Raw genomic sequence first — 16319 nt, forward strand, 5'->3', positions numbered from 1 at the left:
GGGAACAGACAAGTTGCTGTCCTTTTGTTCTTCAGTCTAGTTGTGGAGGACGTTGCTTCACTGGCCCATGTTGGTATTATCATTGTGCTCTTCCCGGATGAGGCAGATCGGTCACCAGCCTCTGGACAGCCGTTCACACCGGCTCTTGGCAGCTCACACCAGCTGCTGGCCACTCACGCTGGCTGCGGGCCACACACAGTAGCTTATGGCAGCCCCACTGCAGCAGGAGCTGCAGCCTACACTGTCACCTGCGACTCATGGCAGCCCAGCCCCAGGTCGAGCTGTTTTCACCATCTTCGCTGTAGAGGGCGCAGCGTCACTGGCCCTCATGTGGGACCCGAACCGGGGCCCTGCTGCTCAGAGCTGGTGTCCCAAGCCAGCTCTTAACCAACGCGCCACTCAGCCGGCCCCCTATTACGTGTATTTTTGTTGCGATAGAATACACGTAAAATTTACCATTGGAGACATTTAATCTGTTCACAGTGCTGTGCACTGCTGTGCAACTCCACAACTTCCTTATCACCCCAAAAGGAAACCCTGTCCCCAGTAAGCAGTCACTCCATTCTCCCATTACATGTGTTTTTAAATGGAAACTTATTAGTCATTGCTGTAGCTGGGAAACTGCTAAGCCTTGCCATAAATAGAAGGTTCCAGAAGTTAAACTGCAACAACCAGTGTTATTATGTCCTAGCATGATGTCATCGCCTGTGGAAGGTGCTGATGGGGATGCTGGCAGTTGTGAGAGACGTGACTACCACTCTGGCCCTAAGCTCGGATTTCTTCTTTACACAAGGGTTTCTCACCCTCAGTGCCGTTGACATTGGGGGTCCCAGTTCATTCTGTGTGATGGGGACTGTCCTGTGCACTGTAGGATATTGAGCAGCATCCCTGGCCTCCACCTGGCAGGTGGCAGGAACACCCTTCACTGCAGTTGTGACAGTCAAAGATGTCTCCAGACATAGCCAAGGTGTCCCCTCAGCTGCAGGCATCATGACATTGGAGGTTTGGCTATCCGCTTTTTTTAGCCATTATCCCCAGGTTCGCCTAAAGATTGTAACAATAATGTATGTGTATGTGTATTGTAAAATGTGCAAATTATACAGAATTTGCAAAGCCAGATGCTCCCCAGTGAGTCTCTTCTTCCAGAAGTGACTTCTTCTGACCATTCAGGGTGTGCATTCCAGACTTTTTACCTGTGTGCATTTGTTTATCTTATAAAAATGTAGTCGTGCTGTATAAATATTCTCTAGCTTGTTTTTTAAAAATGGCTTATTGAAATATAATTCACATACTATACAATTCCCTCTTTTAAAGTGTACCATTCAGTGGTATTTATTAGACTCACAAACAGAGTTGTGCAACTGTTGGCACTATCTAATTCTGGAACATTCCTATCACCCCAAAAAGAAACTCCGTACCCATTAGCAGTCACTCCCCGTGTCCCCTACTCCTGCCCCTGGCAAACACTCATCGACTTTCCGTCACTGGATTTGCCTGTTGTGGTCATTTCATAGAAACAGAGCCATACACTATGTGACCTTTCGTATCTGGCTCCTTTCACGGAGCATTGTGTCTCTTTTTGGCTAGGCTATTACGAATAATGGGGCTGTGACCATTTGGGTACCAGTTTGTGTGTGAATGCACATTTTCATTTCTCTTGGCTACAGTTTGCTTTTAAATTTTATGTTTCTCCGGCTTTTTTTTTTTAACAGCAGTTTTAGGTTCACAGTAAAATTAAGAGAAAAGTGTAGAGATTTTTCTTACCTGCCCCCCCCACACACATGTATAATTTTTACCTTTTAATATGGTGGGCGTCGTTCCAGGTCAGTCCTGACAGATCTCCTTAAAGCTGGAGTGGTTTAAAAAAAAAAAAGCTGGAGTGGCTTCTTTGCCGGTTTTCCCTACCAGCCCCCCCTCGTGGGTTTCCATTTATTTTGGTCAAAGCCATGACCCTTTCCTCCTCTGCCCTGTTCCTTGTCCCTATTTCCTTGTATCCATCTGGCCTGGGGCTTGCAAATACCCCATCTGGTGAGCTTTTCTGTACCTGGAGAGCCCAGGGGAGAGCCTGAGGGTGCCAGGGTTCAAGGCCCTCACTAGGGCTGTGTAGGGGGAGAGCAAAGCATGAGCCAGAAAGCCGAGGAGTGACTCATGCTGGCGTCAGCTGCCTGGCTCTTTCTCCTGGACCGGGGCGGGGAGGGGGCTTTTCCCTAAGAAAGCCTCTCTTCCTGCATTAAAAATAAACGTTTCCCTCAGCCTCCCGGGTGGGTGGAAGCTCCTGTCCTCTCCCAGCATGCTTAGCTCTGGTGTGAGACGTCTGTGGAGCAGCCATTTAAGGGAGATGGTCCTTGCTCCCTGCGTCCCCACACTCCCTAGGTTCCTCCCCCTGGGCCTCCAAGGAGCCTCGCCCTCCCATGTGATATGGCTTGGATGGGGTGCCAGCTACAGATGCATAGGTGAGATAACCAGAAATCAGGTGGCAATTCTGTGTGTGGAGGCTGTCGCGGCCGGGTACCCCAAGGGCGGCACAGCGCCCGGGCCCTGGTGGCTGGGGGAGCTAGGGTCGCAGTGCCCCCGTCGTCTCCATCTCTGTCCCCTGGCCCAGCACTGGGCGGCCAGTGTAGGTCTTCCGTCAGAGTTCGCTGAGTCAATTGAGTGAAGGCTGTGTGTAGGGTGCTGCCATGGGCCCTGTTGACAGCACATGATTTCCAAGCTGAATATTAGTGGGAGGCACCAGGAAGGCTGCTGCAACAGAGCCTTCAGTGTCCGTGTCAGGACTGTTTGGGTTGTTAGCGACGGAAACACACCTCAGCCTGGCTTAAGAAAAGAAGACCAGGAATATATTGGCTTAGATTCCAAAAGAGCTGGATGGCTTGCGGTTTCCTGTAGGGCCCGTGTCATCAGGACGGGGTCTGCTCCGGCTGAGCCTGCTCCCTTCTCAGGCTGGCACTCTGCAGATCAGCAGCCGGGGCTCTAGAGTGCTTGGATGGACCATCTTAGGCCGTGTGCCTCCCTTTGTTGCCCCCATTTGAGGCAGGCACATGCTATCTTCTGGCCAGACGACCCAGACCCAAGGTAGGGTCTCAAATTGTCCCCAAATTTCCCCAAAGAAAATTGGGCTGCTGCCATTTGAAAAGAGCACTCGCGTGCTGGGCAGGTGGACAGCAGCTGTCTGCACCTTTTCTGTGGGGTTTGGACAGATCTGGGCAGGAGACCCCCCAGTGAGTCAGGCTGGATAACAGCAGAGTCTCAAGGGCGGAAGTACCAGGGGGATCTGGGGCAGCAGTAGTGGCCTGTCCCAGGAACAGGTGGATGGGGCCCGGAGGCCACCCTGGCTCTGTTACTCTCTCCATGATGCATTGGGCAAGTTTCACTCTCTCTGCAAGCCTGCGTTTCCCATCTGTCACCTGGAGGTAGAAACTGTCCCTTGCTGTGGGGTGGCTGTCAGGGTTTTGTGAGGTCAAGTGTGCAGAGTGCTTACTTAGCTTGGGCTGTCCATCATGAGCCCTGTCTGTCGGGGACAGAAGAGAAGGGCCAGGGTCCTTGCCTGCTGGTGGAGCCACCTCGCACACCTCCCCAGACTGCTGTCTGTTATTCCAACACCAGCAAAACACGACTGTCAGCCATGCTAAGGAGCACTCAGCTTAGTGTGCAAGGGAGAAAGAGTGCAAATGACTTGGCAGCTCCTTAGAGCACCAGGTCGCTCACGTCAGCTCTGAGGATTATATCCCAGCAGCCGGCCAGAAGCACAAAGCTCTGCTCCCATCGGCTCTGTCACCTGAACAGCTCCCTCCTGGTCTTAATTACAGCCCTTGGAAGGGCAGCACCTGTGCATCACACCCAGCGTGGTCATCACCAGGGTAACTTTGGGATGGTCGTCAGCGAGATCACCCCTGTGCCCTGACTCAGGGTGGGAAGGGCAGGAACACGCTTACAGAGGGGCCACTGTCCCCTGGATAGCTGTAAATGACATGTAACTCCTATCTTGGGTGAGCACATCCCCACGGTCATCTCAGATCAAGGCAGGAGTGCAGAGAGGGTGTCTCTCCCTTCAGCAAGTCCAGGGTTCTGTGGTGCAGCCCCTCCACTCTGAGGTGTGGGGAGCATGAGGCCTCGCTGGGTCCTGGGCAGGCCTTGACACATCCCACACCCCCCCACACACACCTCCCTGCATGCATCTGGTACACACACATGTCCCCCCAAAGCCCTGCGTTCCTGGGGGCCAAGCCCTGTGTCTTCCTGGGCGACCCTCCTGGGCCACCTCCCTCGGCTCCTGCTGCCTAAACATGCAGAGTTTCGAATGGCTGGTGTTCACTGCGCGCTTGCCCAGATACCACGCTCACAGACTTTGCATTAGGCACAGCTTTTATTCCTCTTTTACAGATGGGTAAACAGGCCTGGGTCGTGGCTCTAGATTTGAACACGCCATTTCTGAGTCTGACCCTGCCCGGCACCCAGACCCCTTCTGGCCCCTCCCCTTCCCAGTCCTGCCTCCCTCTTAAACAGCCTGGGATGGACCGGCACCTTCTAGGCCCCCCATGCAGCTCCTGCTGCAGATGCCCTCAGCTGGCCGCCTCTGTCCCATGGGCTCAGTGTGACCTGACCCGAGGCCCCCACTGGTGAGCAAATGTGGAGATCACACCCGAGTAGACACGTGTGAGGAGGAGAGTGGCCTCCCAGAGGAAGGAAGCACTGACACGCTGTCACATGGGTGAACCTGGAAACCATGCTGAGTAAAAGAAGCCAGGCACGGAAGACAAAGACTGTGCGATTCCGTTTCTGTTACATGTCCAGAACAGGCAAGTCCATAGACAAAGTAGAGGGGTCACCAGGGGATGAGGAGGGCAATGGGAGTGATTGCTTAATGGGGACAGAGTTCCTGTTTGGACGATGAAAACATTGTGGAAATGAATGGTGGTGATGGTTGCATGACCTTATTATGAATGTATTGAATGCCACTGAGTTGAACACAAATTTGCCATTTTAATCACTTTTATCTCTCTCACCACAAAAGAACAAAGGCACAGCCAGGCCTCTGTCTTCCTCACCATTTTGTCTGCCCCCTCAAACTCTGCCACAGCCCCCACCCCTCCTCCCTCCAGTGCAATCTGACCATTCTTGCCTCCTTTTCTCAGTTGAACTTTGACCTGGACCGGGGGGTGTTTCCAGTGGTCATCCAAGCCATGGTGGATGAAGGAGACGGTGAGCTGCCTTTCCTCTTCTGTTCTCCCTTCCAGCGTGTGGACCTTGTGGGAAGAAGCCATCTCTCCAGGCCCTTCTCCCCTCCATCAGCAGGAACAAGTTTATTCAGAAGTGATGAAGGACAGGGTCTCAGCCCACTGAGCAGGTTTAGGGCCGTGGGGCTCAAGCACCAAGCTCTCCCTCTCCTCTCTGGGTCCCCCTTGGTGTCTCCCCCACCTAAGGCTGTGGAGCCTCTCTCCAGCTCAGGCTACCTGGCCAGCCTGTCCCCCTCCCGCAGTGGCAAGGCCCTGTGACAGAGCCTGGCTTTCACGGTGGTAACAGCGGCTAAACAGGCCTCTGATCCTGGTGGCCACCCCGCAGTGGAATGATGGAGACAGTTAGCAGAAAGCGGAACGGCCTTCCTCAGGCCACGCTGATCTCCCAACCAGTCCAGCCAGTCCTGCCGGGTCTCCCTGTGACTGCTGTGGGCTGTGGGCCCCCAGCCTGGGGTGTGGACATGGAACCCTGCCAGGGCAGGGCTTGCCTCCAGGCCCACTGGCTGAGTCCAGCTCCTCAGCCGTGCCCGAAACGCCCTCCCATGTGCAGGGAGACAGCAGGTACCGAGCCAGCCTCGGGCAGTTAGAAGTGGCTGCTTTGGAGGAGGGGTGAGGTGTGGGCCAGAGCGAGGCAGGGCCCCTCAGGCAGAGGAAGGAGAGATGAGGACCAGCCTTCCAGAGGTTCTGGACCATCTGGACTCGGCCTTCAGGGAAGAGAGTGAGGCTGGAACAGGGGCCAGGGCAGCACTCTGAGTGCTCTCCTCTCTCTCCTCCTCGCTCTCCCAACAGTTGTGGAGGTGACTGGCCACGCCCACGTGCTCTTAGCTGCCTTTGAAAAGGTAAGTGCTGTCCTGCCCCTCGACCTGGGAGCTATGGGAAGAGGGGTGGTGTTTGAGACTAGAAGTCTGAACTTGGAGATCATGTCTGGCCAAGTGGGCTTAGTGCCGGAGGCCCAGGGCAGATGGAGGGTTCCCCAGTCATTCCAGGCTCCAGGGAGATGATGCGTGTCAGGAGGCTGGGCCTTAACGTCGAGCGTCACCATCAGGAGGCTTTTCTGAGGGCATGTGGTGTGTGGTGAGGGCATGTTCTGGAGAGTCTAACCCTCTAGAAGTCCCTGTAACTTGCCAGCACGGGCTGGGACACCCACGTCGGGGGTTCCAGTCAGACTAGCTTTCCTCTGAGATGTGGATGGACCGTCCAGGGCTGCCACCATCCAGGGCTGTGGCCTTTCCCAGCGGGCCCAGTGTCCCGGGTATCATTGGAACCTCTCAGTCCCCGCCTGGTCCATGAATGTTTACAGGTGGCCTTGCCCCGCCTCTGGGAAGCTGCATCCCCTGGCCGCGCTGGGCTGGGCAGACCTCCCTCCCCGTGGGGGCATTCCTGACCTCCGGGCAGACACTCATCTGATGCTGTGAGGGCAGAACTGGCCCCTTGTTGGTCATATCTTCAGTGCGCAGTAGGCACTCAGTGAATGCTGGTGTTGTGGACGAGGGTCTGGCACCTGCCTCGCACCTTTTGTAGGTGGCAGAGAGAGAAGACATCCAGACTCCTCTGAGGGCCCTGAGCTGGGGATGCCCTACATAGAAAAGGCCATTTATGTGGAAGGATTCACTTAATGTTAACCTTTAGCATTACTTGTATTTGAACTTGGGTATTTGCCCCTTCCCTCCATGCAGACCCGAGTCCCCAGGCTCCCCACTGTTTGTGTTTTGTGACCACATTTACAGGGTGCAGTGGTGATACTGGCTTTGGTGGTGAGGGTGGTGTGCCGCACCGCTGCATCCACGTTAGGACATTGCGGGTTCTAGGGACAGTCTCTCTCGCCAGTCTGCTGCTCCCGGGGACCAGGTAGTTCTGTGTGTTTGGCCACGCAGTGATTGCGTGCCTGGTTGTGTTGGGACAGGGTCCCTGCTCACTGAGACCCTTGCTGAAGGTAGTGGGTGTGTCCCTGGTTGATAATGGCCAGGGCTGACACACACACACACACACACACACACACACACACCCCAGTGCTCTCTGTCTTCGGCTGTACAGTGTTTTTGGCACCAGCCTGTGGCCTACGTGCATGAGGATCAAGGACCCGATGAGGAAACCAGGCTCAGACTGCTTGCACAGGAATTCCCACCACGCCTGGGCGTCCTGCTGGCCCCAGCTCCCTCAGCTGGGTCTGCGTCTGCAGTACTGAGAGCCAGCCCTAAGAGCAGAGCCCAGCCTCTTCCTGTGATCTGGGCCTTTCCAGACACCCAGGAGTCAGGATAGCCAGGCCTGAGGCCCCTCTGGCCCGTTTGTCCAGTGCTGTCCCTGGCCTCTTGGTGCTCTGGTGATGTCGAGTGCCCCGGGCAAGGTTGGCCCGCTCCCTGTCCAGCTCTGTGCTTGCCAGCTGTGCTCCCCAAGCCCGGCCTTTCAGAAGAGACAGTGACTATTTACCCATCGCTTTTCTGGCTGAGGCAGATGGGCCACTGATGGACAAACATTCCATTCTGTGTTTCCAATGTAGAGCCCAGTGAGAAACTGCTTCATTTTTGGAGTCTAACATACTAGAAACTTCTGTAGGAGCCCATCAGCCTTATCAGAAAATGCCAAGTACTGGTCTTGGTTGACTCAGTAGTATAATTGGTGTTGTTGCAAGATCTCAGACCTCATACCTTAACTAACCTTGTCGACTGAGCAGAATGTCTCCCCAGATACCCCTGAGTGCATTTGCTCTGTTTTGTTCTACAGTTTTTAGAGCTCAGGACGTTTCTGTGTTCGCATGCGCGTGCGTGTTTTGTGCCGTCTTTGAGATGAGACCAAGCCCTCTGAGGGCTGGAACTGGGCTCCAATTCTTGCTGTCCAGGCACTGCTTCTCGCCGTTGGGGAGGCTCTTGTCCATCTTCAGAACTTGGCTGATGGTTGTCAACTTGGATGTGCTTGAGAGCTTCCCCGGGGGGGCAGTTGGGTTTCGTAGGTCAGGGTGGGACCCAGGAGATGGTATCTTTAGAAGGTTCTCCGGGTCGTGTCGAGGCCAGGTCAGAGGCTACATTTGAGAAACCCTGGCTTGGCTTTTCAGTCTTCATGCGGTCCCTCCTTTGTCTAGCTGTAGATGTGGAATGACCGAGAAAGACCTTCAGCCGGCTGAGCAGTGCTGGCGTGGCTGAGTTAACCTCTGTGTCTTTCTTCCTGCAGCATGTCGACGGCAGCTTCTCTGTGAAGCCGTTAAAGCAGAAGCAGATCGTAAGTCTTATCAGAGGAAATGTGATTTAAATGACACACGCATACACATAACCCAGTCGTCTCCGTGGATTATTCTCCCTGCCCACCACGGTTGCTATTGAGGTAGCTGGTGGCAGGCCTGTTGACTTGTCTGTCATCACTCTGGGCTCTGGGAAGTCAGGGTCAAGGTCATCACCCGGCGCATACATGTGTCCTGCCACCACTGACCGCTATAGCCCTGAGCCGTGTCCAGCATGAACGTAGTCAGCTTTCAGAAAATGTTTGCTGAATGAATGAATGAATGGACGGAGGGTGAGAGCAAACAGAAAATTAGACTGCAGCTTCTGCTGCCCCTCGTCCCCATCCTCCTTCCCCTGCTCCCCGGCCGCCTCTTCTTCCTCCCCCTCCTCTGTCTCCTCCCCCTCTTTCTCTCCCCCACTCCCCCCTCCTCTTCCTTCCCCCCTTTCTCCCCTCCTCCCCCTTCCCCTCCTCTTCCTCCCCTTCTTCCTCACAAATTGTGGGAAATGTTGCAGTACTAGGCAAAGTCGAATTGACTGAATCAATATGTGAGGAAAGATGGAATATTCTGGAGCACATGGGAGCTATGGAGCAGTACAACGTTTCTTTGGGGTTAGTAGTTCCGTGGTCCTACCCCAGGAAGAATTATCCCTGGTGGCCTCCCATGCTGTGAAAATTTAGATGATGGGGCCCCCAGAATCACAGTATGTTGGATCTTGATACTGAGATTGATTTTAACAATGGCCACGGTGGGGTTTGTTTCCAAAACCATGGTGAGAATTATCCTTGTATGTAGCTGCTCAGGTGTGTAAGCTGCAACCTGGTAATGGTGTCAGTTAGTTTTTTAAAAGGAGGCGTATTGAGAACTCGGGAAGACCCAGCCCCTGTAGGTGGCAGGAGGGCCAGAGACCCCAGTGATGGTCAGGGCACTTGTTGCGGGAGAGCTGACAAGCAGGACTGTTTGTGGCTCTCAGGAGGGGCGTTGATGGCCCTGTGGGCAACACAGCAGTTCCGACCACTTTTGAATGTGGACAACAGGAGACCTGACCCTGGTCACGCTTGTGGGACTGGTGATGGGTGGGCCCAAAGAGTTTTATTCTCCAGGTTGGGGACGGTAAGGTGGGCAGAGGGTCTGGTTGCTGGGCCCATGTGGAGCTTGCGTCCAGGCCCATCTCTGTGGTGGGCAGAACCCCTGGGCCCCCCACCTTACTGCCTGTGCTACTAGTGTCCTGGACAGGTCGCTGGTTCTTCTAACCCCTCTCGTGGGGTGGGGCTGGACAGAATTCCTAACTGTGCCTGCTTCCAGGACCTGAGCCTGGTACCTGGGAGGTGGTGTTAGGCCAGGTGGGTGCAGAGGAGCCCTGAGTGGGGGTAGCAAGTGCCCAGATGCCTTCCTGCTCTCCAGGTGGACCGGGTCAGCTACCTTCTGCAGGAGATCTACGGCATCGAGAACAAGAACAACCAGGAGACGAAGGTACGTGCTTGTGGCGAGCACACGCGTGGACGCCAGGCTGGCCTCGCTCCCCAGCTTTCCTCCACTTGCACAGAAGCAGACTCGGGAGTGACTTGCCTGGGGTCCCCCCGCCCTGGCCAGGGCCCTGCGGGTTGATGGGAGAGGAGCCATTCCCTTCTGTGCCTTCCCCTGGAGGCCCCAGGACCCCAGACTCCATTATTTTTCCTTGAGTTTTTACAAGAGTTAACAATGACTATGGGACATTTTGTCCTTTTTCCAGCAAATTCCTGGCTTGTTACCACTGTTGGGCTGCTGGCTATCAGGTCCCCTCCTGCCTGATTGGGCTTAGCTGGTGCTGCCTGGGCTTTTCAGTTCTCACAGCCTGCTGTTCACTGCCCCCTGCTGGCTGTCTCCTCTCCAGACTGAAGCCCCTGCGGTTCTGTGGATGGAGGGATGTGCCTTTCTGTCACAGACAGAAACCTGGTGGCTGACAGAGCCAGGGCTGGCACAGCCAGGGAAGGGTAGCAGAGAATCAACTGGTGCCTTTGTCACTGTTTTCAAAGGCACACTGGCAAGAATGAAACGGCCGCCTCTTTTTAAACATCTCCAGAGTCTCACACACCAGCCGGAACAGGACAGAAGCAGAAGGACAGGGTAGTTCAGCCAGGCCCTGAGCCTCACATGACCACTGTCTGCCCAGTTCACGTGTTTTGCACCAGAGGTCGACTGACTTTCTGAAAAGAGCCAGATAGTAAATATTTTCAACCTTACTGGCTCTACGGTGCCTGTCGCATCTATTGAGCACGGCCATTATAGCGCGGGAGCAGCCACAGGCGATGCAGAAACAAGTGGGCGAGGCCTTGTTTCAGTAAAACTTTATTTACAGAAGTAGGTGGCAGGCCATAGCTTGCTGATCCCTGTTTTAAAATGCTGTCTCTTGATCCAGATACTAATTTCGTTTTCCAAAAGCTGCCATCACTTGATGAAAATATTTCAAACAAGTTAAACTTGTCTGATCTTTTTTTGTTTTGACCAGATAAATAGGTACCTTCTAGAAGACGTGTTCCACGGTGTGGTGTCTTTTCCACATTTTGTTTTTGGTTCTGAGGACTAGAAAGAGACCTGCATTCCTTGATTTGGGGAGTGCGTTTGGGGTGGGGCCACAGCTGCTTCTCTTTGCTGAGGGGCGGGCATGGGCTGGATCTGGTGCCCAGCCAGCATGGCTCCCGCCACGCCTCCTGAGGAGTTCTGCTCTTTGGTGACATTCCTCTGCCCTCTTGGGCTTCCCTTTCCCCTGGAGAAGTGGGGGACGGCCAATGGGGTGGCCAGAGCCAGAAGGCCCCCTCCCTGCCCTTAGCTGGCTTCTAGCCTCTGACTCTCAGGAAGCCACTGACCCTCAGACCTTTGATGTCCCTGCAGCCCTCGGACGAGGAGAACAGTGACAACAGCAACGAGTGTGTGGTGTGCCTGTCGGACCTGCGGGACACGCTGATCCTGCCCTGCCGCCACCTGTGCCTGTGCAACTCCTGCGCCGACACGTTGCGCTACCAGGCCAGCAACTGCCCCATCTGCCGGCTGCGTGAGTGGGGACTGCCGCACGGAGTGGCGGGGCGCTGAGGGTGACAGAGGCAGCCAGCCCCGCCGGGTTCACGGTGGAGGGGAACTTTGTGGTTAGCATAGCTGGTGAACCCACAGCAACTGCAGGCGCTAGGGAGGGTTCAGATCCTCAAAACTCTGCCTGCAGGAAAATGAGACTTTCAGAATAAATGACCGGCAAGGGTGTTCCAGGTCCAGTGTTTACAGTGACATTGGAACCAGACGGACATTGATCAGTGAATCAAATCCTTATTTTAAAGATTATGTGGAAAATATTTTGATAGAAATTACTGTGAAATGAAATGGGTGCTGATCAAGGAATTAAATTTGGTTTCCTGGAGCACTCCAGACAATTTTTTTCAGTCAAAACTCATCACGTTGGGTGTAATTCTGAATAAAAGATTTGTCTTCCAATAGAAGGAATCTAAACATTCTCAGGGTACTAGTCCCACTTCAGGGTCACCATGAGCGTTAAGTGGGTGGGGAGAGCTGGGGGGTGGGGGCTGTGGGACATTTTCATTTAGTAGGTAAATGATACCTTTTTAAAAACGAATTCTGCTGTTTCATACCTTGACTGCTGAGGTTCTGCCCCCGAGCTCTGAAACAGGACATGTGGCCTGACCTGCCATGCTTGCCTCTTGGGGCTCAGAGGGAACCTTCCCAAGGTCGCGGCTAATAAGGGACAGAGGTGGGGTTTAAACTGGGGTCTGGCCCAGAGCCGCACCCTCACCCCCGCTGACTGGAACTGGCTGCACCGGCACATCACAGGGCTGTCCCCCCCAGGATAGCCAGGTGGCCGTGGGAAGGGGCCACAGGGCAGGCTGACCGTGTGGAAGTGGAAGACAAGACTATGTGGTCTCCAGAGCCTGGAAGGAGGCCCCAGCCTTGATGGGACACGGGGGCTGTGCGCTCGGCCTGGAGAGACGGGCAGCAGGGCTCTGCCCAGCCCACTCAGACTGTAGCATGGAGGGCAGGAGCCTCTCCTCGCTGAGGGACAGGCTGGGAGCAGAAGGGCAGGAAGTAGGGGCGGGGGGCCGTGCGGTGGCAGGATCCTAAGCAGCCTCCCCTGCTTTCTCTGGCCGCCTGGGCATTCTCGGGGTGCAGCAGGGACGCCAGGGCAGGTGTAGCACTTGGGCTGGCAAGTTGGCCCAGGGCCCTTGTCCCTGAGGCCTGCAGCCTGGGGCGACTGCTGTCCCCGCTAGGGACTCAGTTGTCTCATCTTTTGTGGGGGTGTAGCTGGTATATTTGTGACCATTATGTGTGTGACCTGTACTTTCATCTAACCATGTCTCACAAATATACTTTTGTTAATGGAACCGATGCTACAGGATGACTGGTAGCTTGTGTCCTAATTTATTTTCCCAGATCCTTGTGCTGCTTTTAGTTTTCCCCGCGTGGACATTGTACCATCATGAATGTTCATGTACATATGTCTGCCTGCCTGTCAGTCACTTCCTTCCTTGGTATAACTTCCAGGAAGAGACCTGTGGTGTTTAGAGCACACCGTGCGCTTTTAGCTGGTTGGCAGGTGTAGCTTGCAGCCACGTTCACGGTCTAGTGTACCATCTGGGGTGTGGCAGGTGAGACGCTGGCTGGCTGCACCTTGCTTGCCACCGCTTGAAGCTTTGTCTGAGTTGGGGCAGCGCCATCCTGGCCTCTCTGTCTCCCTCCTGGGGACGTTTTGTTATGACTCTGTTCCGCCTGATTCAGAAATGTGTCTTGTCCCAGGACTGTTGTGTGTGTGTGGGGGGGTAGTCAGTGTCCCTGGAGCTTGGAGGATCTTGGTGGTACTGGAACTGACCGTCCTTTGCCTGACATCAGCCCCCGCCCCCTTTCTGCCACAGCTTTCCGGGCCCTTCTGCAGATCCGGGCAGTGAGGAAGAAGCCAGGAGCCCTGTCCCCTGTCTCCTTCAGCCCAGTTCTGGCCCAGAGCATGGACCACGATGAGCACTCTGTAAGTGCCTCCCTCTTCCTATGCTGGGAGCGGGGGCTGGGGAGGGTTGGCAGAGAGAGGCAGGGGTCTGTAGGAAGCCCCCTGCCCACTGTGCAGGGCCTGATAGGCATCCAGATGCTTGTGGCCTGCCTTCGTGTTAGGACAGTGTCCTGCTCCTGGGGGGCTGGGTTGATCAGGTAGCCAGGAGGAGACCACCTGGGCCCTGCCCTTGGGGCAGTAACAGGCCAGGACCCAGATTGTCTGGCCAGCACCTCTGCCTGCTGGCTCTCTGGGCTTCTGTCCTCATGTGCCCAGCAGGGCCTCACAGGGGGCTGTGGGCTGAGTGGGGTGATCCAGGCCTGGCCCAGCAAGCTCCAGCGGTGAGATTGCTGGCGGTGTCAGGCGCCCCATCGCTGAGTTTGTGCCACGGTGTCTGTCACCATTGTCCCACCAAGCCAGGAAACTGGAGCACTCCATGGGTCTTGGGAAGTGAGGTCTCCTTCAAAGGGTGGCTGTGACATGCCCTCCACGCGTTCCCTGGCCACCTCTCCCCAGCCTGGGTGCCCAGGAGGGCACCTCAGCAGTTGTCCCCCATCCTTGCTTCCTGAGAAACCATGAGGTGGACCTTGCAGCCGGCAGACGAAGGGAGTCGGTCTCTGGCTTTAGCAACCTCGAGAGAGATGGGCAGAGACATGGAGAGAGGGAGACTGAGAGATGCATGCTCAGAGACAGAGTAACACAGACACAGACAGGGAGAGAGAGACAAATGCAGAGACATGGAGAGACAGATGCTGAGACACAGAGAAGGGACACGCAGAGATACAGGTGAAAGGGAGCTACTTAGAGATGGACAGACAGGGAGCAAGACAGGGAGAGAGATACGGACAGACAGATAACAGACAAAGACGGGGATGGCGGTAGAAAGGAGAGACGGAGGAGGACAGATGAGGGAGGAAGAACCAGGAAGCAGGGGGGCAGGCCTGGGTCTCGAGCCCCCAGGTCCCAGCTGGTCACGAGTGTTGTCAGCTGTGAGTCTGTTTTCTTGGCTCTCTGCTGAGGTTGTTTGGACCCAGTGACTCTTAGAGGTCCTGCCAACTCTCTAAAAAGAAGAAAGGACCCAAGCCCTCTGGTTGGTGCGCCCACAAGATGGGCTCCTATGCTGGGCTGGTGGGTTTGATGTGTTCGGCCCACAGTGTTTCTGAAAATTGGGCCAACATTTAAAAGTCTGGAAATTTCCCTTAAAACTCAGATTTCTGACTTCTCTTTCAAAGCCTGAAGGTGTGGTCTCACAGCTGGAGCAGAGGCAAGGCTGCCCCTGGGGGGCAGGGGTGAGTTGCCATCACCCTCTTCCCCTGGGGCAGCCTGCCTGGCCCTGTCAGCACCAGGGCTTACAGCCTGGAAACGCGGCTCCCCAGTGTTTTTCACATAGGGTTCGGTTAGGAGCTCTGCATACTTTCCCCGACAACGTATTTTGAGAGAGAGGGGAGCAGCACTTAGATGTGATTTGTCCCCAGGAAGAGAGGACTCGGACTACTTCACAGAGCGGTGGCTGCTCAGGTGGTGGGATTTTTGTGTCGCTTGCGTGTTCGCCTCCCACTTTTTGCCCTGGTGCCTGAGGGGAGGCCGGACCCTTCCATGTTTGTCCCTCTTACCCTGAGAGCCAAGATGCCACCCCCAGTACAGGGCGGCTGGGGCTTGGATAGTAACCCAGTGCCTTCCTTTCCAAAGGGTTAAGATCGCCAGACACGTGGGTTCTTGTTCTCTGCCACTTTTCTCTGTACGAGCAATTTCCACACAGTACAGGGAGAGCCCAAATTAGGCATTTTCCCTACTGAGTCCATTAAGATCATTGCAGAGTGGGGTGATCTGGGTTCATTTTCCTCCCCAGCCACTGTCAGGACTTAGATGTTGGTGATGAGGTTATGAGGCCAGGCCAAGCCTCATGGAGGTCCCTGGGGCCTTGGGGTCCCTTCCCCATGCCTAGCCAGGCCCGCATGTGGGGAGCAGCTGGCCATCTCACACCACCTTGCCCAGGACCTGCTGCCCAAGGTGACCCAGACCGTGGGTGGGCACTGGGGATGGGGATGGACCCCTAAGAGCTGCGTCAGTGCGCAGGCCCAGCCCAGCCAGGTCCCTGAGGCCAGATCTGCACTTGGCAAGGTCCCCGCGACTCAACGTACACTTGAGGTTTGCGTAGCTCTGGCTCACGGTGCTCGTAGAAGCCAGCAGACCAGACAGGCCCCGTCCAGGCAGCGCCAGGGCTGGACAGGGGGTGGTAGTTGTAAAATGTCTGATTTTTATTTTGACAGTGTCCCTTTAAAAAATCAAAGTCGCACCCCGCCTCACTGGCCAGCAAGAAACCTAAAAGGGAAACTGTAAGTGTGTTTGGCCCTGTGGCCACATCTCTGCCCCTCACCCTGATTATTAAACCAATACCAAGTATGGGAAGTCATTTTCACCCCAGGCTGACGCGTTTGGTTAATTTAATCTGTCAAATCCACTCTCCCCAGTCCCGGCGTCCCTGCCCAGGAAGGGAGTTTTGTGGAACAAGCAAAGCTCAAGGTCTGTCGGCAAAAAGCCCGTCTTGCGGGCCCCCTCTGCCAGGCGACGTACGGGCCTCCGGCCGCCCCTTCCCGCCAGCTCTGCTTCTGCCCCGGTCCCCATGGCCCGCGTTTCCCTTTTTTTTCTTGCTGGCCGTGGAATGATGTTGGAGGTGGAGCTCATGTGGCTGCTAGATTTTGCAAACAGCACTCCTGGCGCTTGCTTGTCATCCTGCACCCCCTGCCCTCTGCCCCTTGGGTTTGGCCAAGGACGTGGTTTTCTTGCATTTTCCCTACACCCCAGGAAGCAGGCTGGGTGCCAGACTTCGTGGCAGCCGGGCTGGGTCTCTGCT

General features: G+C 55.2%; 1 protein-coding gene across 4 annotated transcripts in view; it reads left to right on the forward strand.

The window, feature by feature from the left end:
- The window catches only part of MGRN1 (mahogunin ring finger 1), a 56348-nt gene that overhangs the window by 29914 nt on the left and 10115 nt on the right, over positions 1 to 16319 (forward strand). For 2 of the 4 annotated variants that reach the window (XM_019660318.1, XM_019660321.1), the window contains exons 6-12: positions 5133 to 5199; positions 6024 to 6073; positions 8400 to 8447; positions 9850 to 9918; positions 11317 to 11476; positions 13338 to 13447; positions 15736 to 15801. In XM_019660318.1, coding sequence (XP_019515863.1) covers positions 5133 to 5199; positions 6024 to 6073; positions 8400 to 8447; positions 9850 to 9918; positions 11317 to 11476; positions 13338 to 13447; positions 15736 to 15801 — 570 coding nt within the window. The remainder of the gene's footprint in view (positions 1 to 5132; positions 5200 to 6023; positions 6074 to 8399; positions 8448 to 9849; positions 9919 to 11316; positions 11477 to 13337; positions 13448 to 15735; positions 15802 to 16319) is intronic. The other 2 variants (XM_019660320.1, XM_019660322.1) reach the window with 1 other exon arrangement.

This window comes from Hipposideros armiger, unplaced genomic scaffold (genome assembly GCF_001890085.2).
Source record: "Hipposideros armiger isolate ML-2016 unplaced genomic scaffold, ASM189008v1 scaffold_315, whole genome shotgun sequence".
Classification (NCBI taxonomy): domain Eukaryota; kingdom Metazoa; phylum Chordata; class Mammalia; order Chiroptera; family Hipposideridae; genus Hipposideros; species Hipposideros armiger.